The sequence below is a fragment of the Lutra lutra genome, chromosome 14, assembly GCF_902655055.1.
Source record: "Lutra lutra chromosome 14, mLutLut1.2, whole genome shotgun sequence".
In the NCBI taxonomy this organism is placed as follows: Eukaryota; Metazoa; Chordata; class Mammalia; order Carnivora; family Mustelidae; genus Lutra; species Lutra lutra.
In genome coordinates, this window is record NC_062291.1 from 71,435,027 (window position 1) to 71,451,304 (window position 16,278).

General features: G+C 46.8%; 1 protein-coding gene across 11 annotated transcripts in view; it reads left to right on the plus strand.

The window, feature by feature from the left end:
• Positions 1-16,278, plus strand: part of VTI1A (vesicle transport through interaction with t-SNAREs 1A) — a 365,858-nt gene that overhangs the window by 295,466 nt on the left and 54,114 nt on the right. Inside the window, exon 9 of one of the 11 annotated variants that reach the window (XM_047702434.1) lies at positions 5,485-5,586. The exons of the other annotated variants lie outside the window; for them this stretch is intronic. Within the exon in view, the coding sequence (XP_047558390.1) occupies positions 5,485-5,533 (49 nt within the window). The 3' untranslated portion in view covers positions 5,534-5,586. Of the gene's footprint in view, positions 1-5,484; positions 5,587-16,278 lie in introns of those variants that run through there. 11 annotated transcript variants of the gene reach the window in all.

Here is a 16,278-nt window from a genome sequence, read left to right on the forward strand (position 1 = left end):
ATCTCTGTCTGTCAAATAAATAAAATAAAATCTTTAAAAATAATAATAATAGCACATTTTATATTTATGGAAGTAAAAGTTCATTGTAGAAATTTAGGAAAGTTCTGAAGAGCACAACGAAAAAAACTACATGGCACAGTAATCCTGTCACCTGTATATTGTGCCACTGTTAACACTTCGATGATATAAAATTATCATTATTTTTTAAGGAGCCAAACTAACACTGAAGATACCAGGAATAGAGGTGTCCAGGGCCTGTCCTTGAGGACAAAAGTTCTGCCTTTTCTATCTTGGTGTGCTTGGCAGCTGGCCCAGTAACCAGCATGCAGGTAGGCCCCCTGCACACCTGGGTTTTCAGAGGAAGAAGAAAGCAGCGTTCTAGAATGAATCCAGGAAGGAGGAAATGGGTCAGTACTTTTTCTCAAATAGCAACTATGAAATATATTTCTCAATTATGACCTTTTTCTGAAATTGTCCAGAAATGTCAAAAACGTGTTCACAAGATGATCTGCGAGGGGTTCAGAGAAGGCCAGAGTTTCAGGGACTTTGCACAGAAGATAAGTTTACTTAAAATTCGACACCATTTCTTTAGCACCTGCAACAGGAAGATGTCTGTTGGGAAGAGTGGACTCCCGGCCGGTGCGCAGAACCCCACGCTGATTCTAGAAGGGGCTAAAGTCTGCCAAGGCTTGGGCCGCACCCGCTGCCCTCAGTCCTTGATTCGAGGTGGAGTGCAGTTCAAAGACGGGGAGTGCAGGGGCCGCAGTGCTCGTGATCCAGGCCCTCCTACCCCACTGGGGTCTGCAGGTGGACCTAACGTTCCCTGCACAGAGCAGCGCCCATAAACAGATTACAGCACCGCCGTCCGTTCATCCCCAAACAGTTTTTCTGTCACTTAATTGGAAAATTCATCTTATTTTGCCTCCAGGCCTTGTAGCCTTATTGCATTTGCACATATTTCAAAATGTTTCAAGCACTGACCAGATAACGTTAATGAATATATTAGATAGGCAAACGCTTTTAAACAAAAAATAATAAACATACTTGTGTGTATATATTTAAAAAATGTTAATTCCGTCTGGAGCCAAACAGGTAATTTTCCCTTCAGCATTTTTTCAGTCCGCTAAGACAGGTCGGCCTAGGATCGCAGTCAGCCTGTCTACAGACTCGGACTTGACTCGCATACCAGGGTCAGCTCGGCTTCAGAGACAGACACGGAGATGATCTGATTGGCTCGCGGCCAGAGCATGCGCACAAGGGCCCCTTTGATGAACGCGCTCTCGCTCAGCACTGAACCCGGAGCAGCCCGCCACCCCCCTTTCAAAGATACCCATTTCGAGTAGTTCCCAGAAAGGGGAAAAGCAGCAAGAAAAAGTGAGAGGAAGGGGAGGGAGAGAAGAGAGAGAGAGAGCCGAGCCGAACTACAGGATTATCGCAAGAATAATGACGCTCCCTGGCGCAGAGAAAGGGGGAAAGTTATTACAAGTAAACTGGTTGTTGAAGTAGCTGGTTGGCAACGCTGCGAGGACAGAGGAATGTGCAATTAAGCTCATTAAAACATCATCATTATGCTTATCAATCTTTTCCAAAAGGGGTAGGGTGGAGCAGTGTGTTGAGGCAGGACGGCTTCAGCAGATAAAGATCCGGGGCTACCTCGTCCGCTGGGCTCCACCCGGCAGACAAAATGAGCTATTGAGTCCCACGCGGCTCTTGTCGGGCGGGCTGGCTTCCACTCGCCCTGGAGTGGCGCCTGAGCTCTGGAAGAGGCTTCCAGGGGCCTGGCTCTGCTCAGCGGGCGGGCTTCCTTTTCAGACAGTCCCCATCAGACAAGCAGGTCTTTATTAAGCACCTACTAGATGCCCCCCGCTGGCCTTGGGGGCAGATCCAGAAATAGTATATAGGACGTGAGCCCTGTGAGCCCTGCCCTCTAGGCGCCGTTAGCCGAGGTGGGGAGGTGAGACCCGGGCGTTTCGTTCGTGATGCCAAAATGTAGGGATCGAGAGGCAGCCACGTGTGGGTGCTCTGCTAGCAGCTGTGGGTATGTGGGTGACCAAAGAGGACGCGGCCCCCTTCCTCACCATCAAGCGGAGAGGCAGGCAGGCAGGCAGTCCGCGAGACTGGGCTGCACCCGGACCGGCGCTGGGAGGGGAAGCGGAAGATACCGGGGGAGCACCGGGCCGGGGGAACTACTCCATACACAACTTGCTCCATTCCACAATGCATCTGAAGCTCCTTAAGGAAAAGCAGGGTCTCTCTTTCGCGTTCACTTTTTCGCTCTCTTCGCTGCTGTTGTTTTTTAACAGCATTTTCAATATGAAAACAATGTTTCTTGATGAAAATTAGTCACACACAGAATATTATAAAAAGAAAATGAAAATCAGCTGTAGTCTGCCCACCCAGCCATACCCACTCGGATATGTAGATTTGCCTCCAATATTTTGATTGTATTTTGTTGGTTTTTTTTTTTTTTACAAAATTATGTAAATAGAATTAATTTATGTTTTTTCCGCTCGAACATTTTCCATACCGTTAAATATGCTTCGAAGCGTTGTTTAAAATGTCTGCACGTTTTAACTAATCTTCTGCTGCTGGACATCTCGCTTCTTTACAGGTTTTCACCATCATAAATAATAGTGCCCTGAGCATCTTTGTATGTAAGAAATGTCACCTTTCATATGCCCGCAGTCATGTGCAAATAGCGTTCATGCAGTAACCACCTGTAAGAGAAAGGAAAGCTACACAGTACAAAGTAGGGGACCCACACTGGTTTAATCTGGAGAACAAGGAACTCCCTGGGGCTTAGCACAGCAGGAAGGCTCATAGAAAAGATGGGGTGGTCCTGTTTTTTAGAGTCTTGTGCTGATTGTCTCAAAACCCCAGCTTGAATTTTCTCCTGAGCATCTGTAAGGGGAAGCTCTTTTTTCCGTCAGCTCTGCCCTGGCAGCCTCCGTGACCCACGTCTACACAACACCTGTCTCTCAGTAATCCACAAACATTTCCGTGCTTCCGAATCACCTCGGCTGCAGGTTAGACCCGCTAAATTGAAACCTGTGGGGTGGGGTCCAGGAACCTGAATTTTGAAAACAGTCCTCAAGGTGAGTCCCGTACAGGAGAGTCCATGGTCCAAAGACCCACAAGCTCAGGCAGGCTGCAGTCGGTGATGCTGGGCACACAGCGGTCAAGCTCAAGGGCTCGGGGCAGACCCGGGCCCCGCCGGTCACCACGGTGTGGCCTTGGGCAAGTCGGTTTGCTCGCTGAGCCTGTTTCCTCACCTATAAAAGGAAGAGGTGATAGGACTGTCCCTCCAAGAGGGTTTGTGAGGATTAGATGAAGGCATAAGACTGAGGCACTGAACCCAGCCCACGACCAGTTTCCCAGGCTCTCTGGGAGCTCTTACCATCCGCATGCACGATTCTGCTTTAAAATGCGAGCAGCAAGTAGGCCTCCCTCCTTAGCTTTTTGTCTTGGCTGGACTCAGTTTTGCAAAGTGGCCTCAGAGCTCAGTGACCCCGAAAGGCTCCTGCTGTGACCCCTGCCATGCCTTCCGCTGGTGCCTACTCTGCTTCCCTAGGCCTCCTGGAACGAGAGGGGAGGTGCGGCAGCTGATTGGTGGAAATGCATCCTTGGTGGGGAGCCAAGTTAAGCTAAGGTGGGAGGGAAAGATAAGCCTGAGGAAATGCTGACGTGAAGAGGTGTGACTGGAGAAACACCAGTGCCCTCCAGGACTGGGGGAGCCGGCTTGAACTTTAATTCCTGGTTTGATCAAGGTAGTGTAAAAATGGACCCCAAAGGTCTTTAGATGGAAAACTGAGTTTTAGGTTTCACATATTAGCTGTAGTTAAAGCCAAATGTTCATTCCTCTCAAATTGTGTGGGTGGATCGCTTTCCTCCCACTGTTGAAGTATCGTGTTTTTAGCTGCTAATAAACTTAATAAAATCCATTTCTTATTTTCCCTAGTGTATTAAGTTCGTTCACATGCTCTGCTGAACCAACATTTAGTGACACTGTGTTAGAAAGTATTTTTGTTGGAAACAGACAACGGACACTGTTCAACGGCAAAACACTTCTCAAAAAGGCTCCTTTTCTCGTCTTGAGCTTGCAAAGAGCCATTTGAATTCAGGGCATCGTCCCAGGCAACCATAACACCTACACAAAGTATGAAGGAACTTTGTTTTATTGGTTCAAGAAACAGATTCAAAGGAACTTCATGCTTTTCCACTCTCACGGAAGCTCCCACCTGTCCCCATGCCCCCCTACCCCCAAGCTGCCGTTGCCACCAATGCCCACCCCGGCCTTTCCTCACTGTTCCAACCCCAGGACTGTCCTGGGCGGAAGATTTGGTGGCATTCCCAGGGTCTACCCTACTCTTGGTCTTCTCATAGTGCTTCGTGATTGTGGTTGCTGTACTCGAGCAAAGCAAACACAAATACACTTCTGAGAGGTGGGATGTGGAAAGTAGCATGAGGATTACTGGAGCCTTCGAAGGCAGGGTTGAAAAGAGGAAGAAAGAAATAAAGAAGAGGGATTCGTGAAGCTATAAACTAGGAAAAATAGGCAGAAAGTCCAGATGGAGAAATAGAATCTAGGGAGGGAGGAATAAATGCTCTGCAGTTTGTTTGTTTAAGATTTATTTATTTTAGAGAGAGTGTGCACATGTGAGTAGGGGGAAGGGCAGATAGAGAGAGAGAATCTCAAGCAGACTCCCTGCTGAGCACAGCCCAACACAGGGATCCCAAGACCCTGAGATCATGACGTGAACAGAAGCCAAGAGTCAGATGCTTAACTGTGCCATCCAGGCAACCCCCTGCCCCCAAGTGCTTTGCAGGTTTAAATAGTTCTATCTAAAATTTCAAAAGGCGGCGTGCCTGGGTGGCTCAGTGGGTTAAAGCCTCTGCCTTCGGCTCAGGTCATGATCCCAGGGTCCTGGGATCAAGTCCCACATCGGGCTCTCTGCTGAGCGGAGAGCCTGCTTCCCCTTCTCTCTCTCTCTCTCTGCCTGCCTCTCTACCTACTTGTGATCTCTGTCTGTCAAATAAATAAAATCTTAAAAAAATAATAAAAATAAAAAAATAAAATAAAATTTCAAAAGGCAGTGCTGAGACCATCACAATGCAGAATACTTGTGGTGTGTTGACTGCTGAGATGTAGGAGTTGGAGTGAGGACAGATAGGCGATTTTAAGAAAAACCAAGAAGTTGGAAACAATCCAGAGGTTTGTTGATCCATAATAGTGATTAAGTTCCTATTTGATTTAAGAATGCAGATATAGGAGAGAATGTCCTTCCTTGTCAGTCCGGCTCTATTTTAGTGATAGGTGACCCAATTTTACATGGGAGCATTAAGTTTTTTTTTTTTCTTTTTAAAGTTCAAGAAAAAGATAAAGTCAACTTCGTACTTAGGCTCATGTATGCCATGACTGCAAGTCTTGAGAAATCTTTTTTTTTTTTTTAACAAAGTGATTGTGAGATCTTTGCTCTTCTGTAGGATGAAAAACCAGAAAATTACAATGCCATGGCCATGTTTGCTCAAGTGATCACCCTTAGATTGTGTGGAGCTTATCTTCTGGTATAATCAGCATGGCCCTCTTAAACAGAGCTGTGTTTTTAAAACCCAGATCTACTGGTAAGATTTGTTTTAATTTTGCTCTAACAGCTTTAGGATTACCCCTCAAGACTATATCATCAGGCTTTTGTACAAACAAGGAGCTTACACAGAACTGCCATTATAATGGTGGTTTGAGGTGGGGGCGGGGGGAACCTTGTTTGGTTGATTGAGTTATGATTGTGTAGGGAACAAATAAAGGCTTTCTTTCCTTAAACATAACAGTTATGTCTTACTCTGGCTAATAATGCCGTGTATTCTTTTAAAAAAATATTTACACAGCCTGACATTATTCTTAATGTCAATGCAATGTGTTACCTCTAGGTTGAAATCCAGTTCTAATCCTAAAGCTAGAAAAATAAGTCCGATCCTACACAATTGAGTCTTGAAATTGTTGATTTTGTTGCTGTATTTATTACCATTGATGGCTGGCCTCTCTCTCCCTCCCTCCCTCCTTCTCTTTCTCTTCCTTCTCTCGCTCCATATATATATATATGTATATGTATATGTATATATATATGAATGTAAATTAAATCTTTTCGATGGACATATGTAGCTCTCTATATGTGTATATCTGTACACATGTAACAATTTCGTTCCTGCTATAAGAAACTATCTTGCTTCATTTTCTGGGTATCTACTCTGTGATCTCAAGAAATTCTTTCTGTAATGAATTGAGTTAATCCAGCCCTGTACAGTATTTTTTTTTTAAGATCTTTTTTATTTGACAGAGAGAGAGAGACAGCGAGAGCAGGAACACAAGCAGGGGGGAGTGGGAGAGGGAGAAGCAGACTCCCTGCTCAGCAGGGAGCCCAAAGTGGGGCTCGATCCCAGTACCCTGGGATCATGCCAGAACCGAAAGCAAGGCTTAACCACTGAGCCACCCAGGCACCCCCCACCCCGTACAGTATTATGCTTGCTCCTGCCTTCCTCCCCCAGAAAGTTAAACAGCTGTTCTTTGACAGCTGTTGCACTAGGTACATTATAGGTTGACTTACTAGATGTTATTTAAAGTCTCTTGTAGGGGCGCCTGGGTGGCTCAGTCGGTTAAGCATCTGCCTTCGGCTCAGGTCATGATCCCAGGGTCCTGGGATGGAGCCCCGCATCAGGCTCTCTGCTCGGCGGGGAGCCTGCTTCTCCCTCCCCGTCTTCTGTTGCTCTGCCTACTTGTACGCGCTCTCTCTCTCTCTCTGTCAAATAAATAAAATCTTTAAAAATGATAAAATTATTTTTAAAAAAGCCAATAAATCCTCTTATAAGTAAAATGGATTGGAAAGCTTTGGTGCTGGCTGGGTGAGGTGACTTTAGCGAGACAGTAGCCGACCACGGGTACTCTGGGGGCTGGGGGCACACTGTCCGTGCTGCGTCCCCAGGGCACGCGTGGGCCCATCACGCTGCAGCCGGTGTTCCAGGTGCACTGCCATGGCCGAAAGGTGTCAGTGCTAGAGGCAGGAAAAATAAAAGAACAAGAAAGTGAAATCAGGAGTGAAGTTAGACAAAACTAGACTGTGAGCTTTTTTTAAATTTTCTGAGGCAGGAAAGCAGATAACAATCCAGAAACAGGAAGACAAAGAGAGGTTCCTCCAGATTGGAATGGGAGCCACAGGGAAGGCTTCTTAAAGTGAATTTGAAATGACTTTGGCCCCGAAATAAGCACTGAGTGCTTTTGAGCTCTCTAAATCCATCTTTAAATACAGTTAGGTTCTGCAAGCTTATTTGGGCAGGAGATGTGAATTAGGATTTTTAACTTGAACAGGACTAATTTTAGTCAGCTAATTTAGCATTTTGAAAGCACTCCGGGTCATTGTAATTATGCAAAGGATATGCAATCATTAGTTCCCAACATATGAACTTCTCATTAATATCTACTTGGAGAAGAGTTGATGAGTATGAGGCTATCACTGGCTGAAAATGAACGTTTTGACTTGAAAAACGGGGCTTCTTTTCACTGCTGGCTGCTCCCAGAATTGAGGAAGGGCCGAGCCGGGACAGCAGTGGCCTTGAAGTTTCAGGACCACGTCTCACCCTTGTAAAATGGATCAAGACACTCACCCAGTTCCGTGCAACCGGCAGATCTGGGGGAAGGCTAGTTGTAAAAAAAGAATTGAGTCACAACTGGGTGACATTCTGCACAGCCTCCACCCCTGCCCTAAGGCACTGAAAACTCTGTATCCAGACAGTGCCTGCCACTTGGCACTGGGCTCCAAACCCTGTGAGCGGTGCCACTTTGGTTAGTAGGGAATGAATGGCTGAGCATGTGGCCTCCCGACCGACTTGATATATCCTACTGGCCTTTGCAACAAGTCTCACGTCCAAGCTTAATTATACGCACTCCACCTGCGGTACGGTGATGGGTCCAGTTGAGTTCTTGCTACTTTTCCTGCACCTTTGTACTAAGAGCAGTGTCGCTCCGCTCTGTAGCTCTGAGAAGTGAATTTCATGTTCTGGTGGCGGTTAGGACCCTGCTTCACTGATGATGGGACTTTACTGCCTGTGTTTCAGAGTTTGGGGATATTACGTTAAGTTTTCTTTGTTTAGAACCTATTTAATACTGAAACCTCTCAATACAGCTGTCAGGTGTTGTTTTATTAAAATATGCTACAAGAAGATTGAGTTTCTGCCTTTGACCTCCAGCCTCCCTTTTGTGCCGCCTACTGTCCTATGATACCAAGAACATGTAATGAACTGGGTGCCGATCAGACACCTGCACAGCGGCTTGTACAACTGTTTCACAGTTAATTCGTTTGGTTCATGCTCTAGCACCCTTTCCGAGAGACAGCATGCCATGAATGTGTTCGGGGTTTGGGACACCTGGGTGGCTCCGTCAGTTGAGTGTCCGACCCTTGGTTTCAGCTCAAGTCATGCTCTCAGGGTCGTGGGATCAAGCGCCTCATTGGGCTCTGCATCCAGTGTGGAGGCTGCTTCAATTCTCTGTCCCTCTCCCTTCCACTCACTTGCTGCCTCTCTCTCAAATAAATCGGTAAAATCTTTAAGAAGAAAAGAAAAGAAAAAGGATGTGTATGGTTTGAGGGAGAGAAAAAGGGGAAGATGGAAGGAAAGATTTGTAAACGCTGCAGCTATGTCTGCCAGTAATGTCTCCGGCATTCCTGGGAGTTCTTTACGGCTTCCTGAGAGCCTGATGCCCAGCATGCTGGGCTGGGGCTGGGTGCTCACCCTCCGGGATAGGACACCCTCAGGAATTCCCAGCCAAGGTTAGGGATTTTTCCTCTTCTGTACCAGAAATTCTTAGACTCCATGTGCATGCGCGCTGTCAGTGACCAGCTACTGAATGCCAAGCAGTGCCTCTCATACCTGATGTGTCGGTCAACGTCACCACCTTACACAAGTCTTGACTGTCTGTAGCAATGGAGAAGTCTTGTGGCATGGCTGATCCGAAACAGTGAATAAAGCAAGAGTCCTCTTTTGAGAAAGACCTAGTTGGTTCTGTTTCTACAAAACTGCTTTACCTTCCTAATAGTATTTACTTAAGCTGAATTCAGTGTTTAAAACATTCTAAGTTTTTATATTACACAGAGGAATGGATTTAAAACATTAGAAAATTATAGGAAGACTGCGAAGAAAATAAAAATCCCTTCTCATCACACTTTTTGAAAACCTTCTGCTAAATCTATGTCTAGACATTTTTCTTGGGATACACACATACATAGATACCAATTTTTAATTAAGTGAGCTTTTTTCATTTTACTAAGTGTTACGATCTTTGCTCTCCATCCACTAATTCATCTCAGCATCATCCTTTTTACCAGTGGCACGGCCTTCGGAGTTTTGAGTGCACCACAGTCTGCTCATACAGACGCCTACTAAGGAACATTTGCATGATTTCAAACTTAAAGCCCCTTACTGTGGGCTTACACTCCAGTGCCGCCATGTACCTGTGCGCACCTGTTCTAATACCTCTGTAGAGTTCACCACTAAGGGTGGCGTTGTTGGCTCTTTTTGAGTTTTCAGAATGATGCCAAACTGTGGTCGAGAAGAGCAACACACGTAGCCATTCCTGCAACAACGATTCCTCCCCTGTCCTGGCTGGTGTCATGATTCCCTTTCACCTTCACTAGCCTGGTAGGTATGGGGGGCAATGATGTCTCATTGCTCTACCAGTTTCTCCATTTACTAGTTGAGATCGAGCATGTTAAAAATACTTGCCACTTCGGTTGCTTCTTTTTAAAAGCACCTGTTTAGGTCATTAACCCATGTCTTGTATTAGAATATTTGTCCTTTTAAAGGTTATGTCTGCGTAGTTTTTTGCTGATTGAAAAATACTTGCTGAGCACTGCTTGGTGCCGGGGACACAAGGGTGGGCAAGAAAGACACAGTGCCTGCCCTGAGTTCACTGGGGGAATAGACGTTAGCTAAGTAATCACCCAGATATGAGAGTGTGATTGTCATGGATGCCTTGAAGGAGAGCGTCATAGTGCAACAGAACTCTGTGGGCAAGTCATTCTCAAATTCTTTTAGGCATCTGTATCGCCTAGAGGGCTTGGAATAAAAGCACAGATCACTGGGCCTTAACCCCAGAGTTTCTGATTCAGTAGGTCTGAGGTGAGCCTGAGAATCTGCATTTCTAACAAGACCCCCAAGTGGTGCCGATAACACTGGTCCGGAGGTCACATATGGAGAACCTCCTGTCTAGAGATTTCTCCTGAACAGGGAGGCACCTGAGGCAGGTTTCCTGAAGAAGGAGTGCTTGAGCTGAGATGTAAAGGCATTACCTAGACGCTCCTGTCCTTGCAGACTAGCTTATGCCAGAGTCCGGTGGTGGTGAGAGTATGCGGAGAGCAAGGGAGGTGAGGCCACGTGTCCGGAGAGGCACGAGAAGGAAGAGAGGAGGAGTAGGTGCTGAGGGGGTGCTGGTAGCCAGGGTCAGACCACAGAGCTGTAGTAGGACATGTTAGCGAATGTTAACATACTACAAGTAAGGTGAAGCATGAAAGGAAGCCTTAGGCAATAGAGCTGTTTTGCAGAAAGCAACAAAAATTGAAGTTAAAAATTGACTCTGAGCAACATACCATGTGTGTAAACAATACATAAATAATGAAAAGCTGGTGCTTTCAAAGATAAACATTATTATGACAGAGTTACATGACATTTCTGGTTATAAGCCTTACTAAATTCCGTTAAGAGCTGGTTTATAAACTTAGGTTCAAATACAATCGTAGACAGACTGGCTAGAAATGGGCTGTTTCTGGAAGCAGTCAGCATCTGATTCTTACCTGCTGGTTGCTCCAGGCAGCCTCACCTGAAGAGGAAACCGCTGCATTTGAATTAAGTCAGGAGGAAAACCAGGACCCAGATTCCCATCAGAAAGAAGAAAGTGCTCATGCCCTTCAAGGAAGGGAGAAAAGCAGCTGCTTCGGATTAACAAAAAGTGCCCCAACTTCTCCTCTCCCGTGACTGCTGTCATAAGGGAGAGGGACAGTGGTGGCTTCTTCATCACACATCCTGTGGCTTCTTCATTGACCTTTTCCTTTGGGAGAAAGAGACGTAAGGTTTATAGATGTTCTAAGTAGGTAGAAGTACTTTAAGATGCTGTGAGACTGGCTTGGATGGAAGGAGATGGAAGCCAGGGATTTCTTTTTCGAAGCCACAGAGAGGAAAAGGCAATGGGACGAGATTCTCTCGAGTTGTGGTTCAGTGAAAAAGAAGGAGCAGTGTTGCATTCAGGGGTTAGTTCTTTAAATCTTGCTCCATATGGATTACATGGCCTTCCAAACCGAGCTTCTAAGCGACGAATTTCTTTGCCATATGAACTTTTATTTTTCAGAAGGGGAATCTGTCAGCTTCTTCACCTTCGGCTTAAAACTGAGGTTGCAAACCGTGTTGTAAAAACAATAGTGGTACCCACCAGTAGGTGCCGTTCCTGTGTGCCAGGCACTGTGCTAAACCCGCGATGCCAGTCGTCTCATTTTAATTCTCACCCCAACCTCTGGGATAAGAACTTTTACTGTGTCCTGCTCCAGATGATGAAGCCAAGACCCAGATAAGACGTGATTTGGGAATTTTAATCTGGATGCTCTGACCACAGAACCCTTACTCTTAACCATTTGGCTCTCCTGCCTTCCAAGTCCCTTCTTCCCCTCGGGGCAGCAGACCCTGACTGCCTAAAAGGACGTAAGTGCTATTCCCTGCTGAGTATGAAGGACAACCTGTCAGATTAAAAGCATAGTAGAGAGACCATTCTAGTGTGTTAAACAGATAGGTTTGTCTTGATCCTGAGAACAGGGAGGCATGAACTAGTAACAACAGTGTGCAGTGTGCTGGAACAATGGGAACGAATACCATCTAACCTTAAACCCGTCGGTTTCAAGGTGGTCAGCTAAAGGAGCCTGCCGCCCTGCGCGCCTGCCTGCCTGCCTGTGTCCCACCCTCCCTGCCTTCCTTTCCTCTGGTTCTCTGTGTTCTTCCAAGTTTCTTAGCTATGGTGGAAAAAGACTAATTTTAAAAATTGTTCAAAGATCAAGGAGGAACATTTAACGTACTTATTTAAAACACCAACTCCATACGAGACATGGTTTGATGGTATAAAACCCAGAATGTTCAGGGCGCCTGGGTGGCTCAGTGGGTTGAGCCTCTGCCTTCAACTCAGGTCATGATCCCAGGGTCCTGGGGTCAAGCCCCGAATCGGGCTCTCTGCACAGCAGGGAGCCTGCTTCCTCCTCTCTCTCTCTGCCTGCCTCTCTGCCTACTTGTGATCTCTGTCAAATAAATAAATAAAATCTTAAAAAAATAAAATAAAACCCAGAATGTTCTAGGCACTCAACCCCTTCCCTGGACCAGTCTTCTCACTAGGTACTGTGGAAAGGGTGACTCGCTGGTGTTTGGGTGACTCCTGGTTCTTTTTTTACTGAACCTGGCTCAGTGGTTCACGCGTGGGGTAGCTGCAGGGTGGGCGGTAGGACAAGGACATGTGCCTATTGGGGTCCTGCTCTCCCCCCAGAGGCGCAGATACAGTGCCTCACCATGCTTTGTGGCATGTGCTGTGGGGTACTTTTGTCACCGAAAGGGGACTCCCCACTACTTCCCCCTTGATACCTTCTCTGGGACTTCGGCGCCCCACTTGCCCCCTGCCCCCCCCACCACATGACAGGTGACCACCAGAACCAAGCCAGGCCTCCGTTGTTGGCCCCTCTCTCCTATTCCGCATTCTATTTTGACCTGAAGCTGCTTGCTGCTCCCTGCTGATATTTGAAAAGAGAATGAAGTGATTTACATAATTAAAACAAATTGCCTGACGAGTGTGAGAATCCACTGTTGTGGTATAATGGCATGATTTAGGTGCTCTGTGAAACAAAGGGGGGAGGGGAGGACCTCCACCACCCCGGCAATGTAATTAGGCTCCACAGAGCTCTTTCTGGAGAAGCTCGAGGGCCATTAGAGCAGGACATGGCAGTTGTCTCTGGAGGAAAGCACAAGACCAGAATGGAAGAGTCTGAACTCCACAAGTCGGCCTTGTCCCCTCAAAGCCTATAATGCAGCTCTGAGAGAAACTGCTGAAGCCCAAGGAACATTTGGTGTCCCCCCCACTGACCAGTTTACCCTTACTTTCGGGAGGTTGTTTCCTTTTCCTGCACGTTTCCACCGCTACCTCTGTGTGCTCTGGTTCTGGGGTACCACAGAGAAAACATCTTTAAAACCACATTTAGGATTTCAGATTAAAGGAGATCAAAGGGACCTGAAAACTAGACAGCTTAAAGGCAGTGTGTGACCCTAGACTGAGTCCTGGAGCAGGGGCCGAGGGTGGTAGGGGAGCCATAAAGGACATTATGGGGACAGGTGGCAGGATTAGAATACAACCTGTGATTCCGTGCTCGTATTAGACCGCTGTTAGATTTCCCGATGTGGGTAGATGTGTCTGGTAATACAAAGGGGCATGGTGTCTGCAACGACTCTCCACCGGTCCCCAACGAAATACGCATTTATGCAGAGAGAGAGAGAATGGGAAATCTTCTGAGGCAAGATAATAACCATCAGTAAATCTTGGCGAAGCTCATAGGAGCTCATTTTATTGTTCTTGCAACTTTCCTGTTAAGTTTGGAGTTATTTCAAACTAAGAAGTTAAAAAAAATCACATTAGGAAGTAATTCTGGCCTTGTAGGACTGACAATTACTCATTTCTTAAAAGAAAAACTGGGAGGGCCAGAAAACAGAAATAACATGCACGCTCCAAATAATTTCTGTGTGAAGTAGAGAGAGCTGAGATTTGCAGTTAATTATATCCACCAGTCAGACGAAAATCCAGACCAGCCCCTCCCTCCCCCTCCCCCGCAGACCTGCTGACTTGAGAATAGAGAACACAGGCCTCGCCGGTGTCCGGCAGGGTGCGACCATGCCAACAGCCTCGCGATGAGGCAGCTGGGAAGCGAGGCCTTTGTGTGCGTGGAAGGACCCCGCGCTTCTTCTGCTGGTGTTGGGGATGGCTTTGTCAGTTACCTTGCAGGATCTGTTTGCCTCCAGTTCTCATAAGGAGGGAAATGAGTTGACTTGGAATCCAAGTCCATTTGGAATGTTAGATGAAACCATGGAATTTCCCTGTCTTCTCCTCGTGAGGGAGCTAGACTTGCCAACAGCAGCCTCCCAGTTTGTACCTGGATGTGCGCCCATCAGGGAGCTGGAGGTCCTGGGCAGCGGAGGGTGGTGGTGAGACCTGAACCCTCCAGGTGTCTCGGAAGGTTCTGCTGTGACTGTGATGTCAACATGGTAGTCACGTTGTCTCGTGCTGTGGCCACCCATCTCTGCACCCCATTGCTCTGCATGGATTTAGAAAAGCATACAGCAAGGTCCTGGTGTCTCACCTCGTTTTTACCTTCCTGTTGGAGCGCTACCAAGCTTAGAGCATAGCCTGTGAGAGCAGGTAGGAACCAGAGGAAGGATCCAGTTCAGAGGGGTCATATGCAGTTCCCATAGGGACCGGGTGGGGATCCCAGGTGAGTAAAACAAGCCAGAGGGTGATGAAGAAAACTGGAGAGTAGGTACCCCACCGAAAAGCCTTCTTGGGGTCCATTCCACAGCTACAGTGGGGCAGAGTGGGCCCACTGAGGCCCATCTTCTGAATTTTCCAGAATGCCTGAATTCTAGATTATAAATGTCCCTGTTAGTAAATATTGGCAAGGAAAAAAAAAAAATTTTTTTTTTTTTTTTCAATTAAAAACTGAGCAGGCCAAACCAACACATCTGGCAGGTGGGATCTCGCCACAGGCTGCCAGCTGGCAACCTCTGATCTGATCCAGCCCACTCGTGTTACGTGTCTGACAGTGATACTCACAGTGACTGGACTCCTGCCGGGTGCTAGCACCCAGAGAGGCAAGCGACTGGCCTACAATCACCCCGTAAGTCAACGGCAGAGGTGGGCACACTGCATCAAAGTGTAAACTTCTATAGTGAGTCTTCTGGGTTGACATGAAACCAAAAATTTGGCTAAAAGACGCAGCCTCATGAACAGGAGTAATTAACTCCAAATGTTTTTTAAAAAGAAAATTAATTCCATTGTTAAATCTCATAGCATCCTACTTCTGCCACATGTTTACAGAAATAACTTCTTAAAATCCAATGAGTATGTTTTTTTCCTAACCACAAACAAACTGGTTTTCAAAAACAAATACGTGTAAAGATGGGTTCAAAGTGTCAGCCACAATGGCTTCGGGGGGGAAAACGAACCCCCTCCAGTTTTAAATAACTTTTAGAAATAAACAGGGTGGTAGGACTTCTCTCAAAAGGAGACTCTAACTCCTCTCTAAAGAAGCTTCTGGCTCTCCCAGGGAACACTCTGGGCAGGTCAGAATGGAGAGGCCTTCAAGATTCCCCAGGCTGCTAGGGGAAGAGGAGGTTTCCGTGAGTGTACACTGCCCCCTACATCCTACCCCTCCCCCACCAGGGCAATGCTTCATGTTCATACATAACTAAGGCCCCCATGTGCCCAATTCTGGAGTCAGATGCACCCAAGGTCAAATCCAGGAGCTGCCACTAACTAGCTGTGTGACTTTGGACAGGTTCCCTAAACTCCTTCAGTTTCCCCGTGTTTAAGTGGAGATAGGAATGGTACCTGTCATGGGGAGCGGTTATAAGAATTAAATGAAGTAACCTGTACCCATCACTTAACATCATCCTGGCTAGGAGCACATAGCTCCTTCTCTCCGTCATCAAAGGATGAATAGAGAAGGTACTTTTGAAACGAGCAGCACACCTGCCCCAGTGGGGAAGACCCTCGGAGCCCGGAAGGGACTGGGGACAGGGCAGCAGGATTCGGCTGCTACACAGCAAAGGAGCTGAGCTGCCCCTAAGGCTCAGTCGTGTTGTGGGTCGTTTCAGGGCATTTCTTCAGATATAATTCATATCCCCTATGGTTCGCCCATTGAAACTGTATAATTCAGCGGGCTTTTTGTACGTTAACGGATGCGCGCACCCATCAGGGTGATTGTATCACCTCATAAGGGGCCCCTTAAACGTTTAGCCATTGCTCCCCAATGTCACCGTTCCCCAGCCCCAAGCAACCACTGACCTTCTTTCTCTGTGGACTCTTCTGGACATTTCCCAGAGATGGAATCATAGATGGTATTTTGTGGCTGGCTTCTCACTCACCATGTTTTCGAGCTTCATCCATGCTGTAGCCTGTGTCCATAGGTCATTCTTTTTTATGGCCAAATATCATTTTGTTTATCCGGT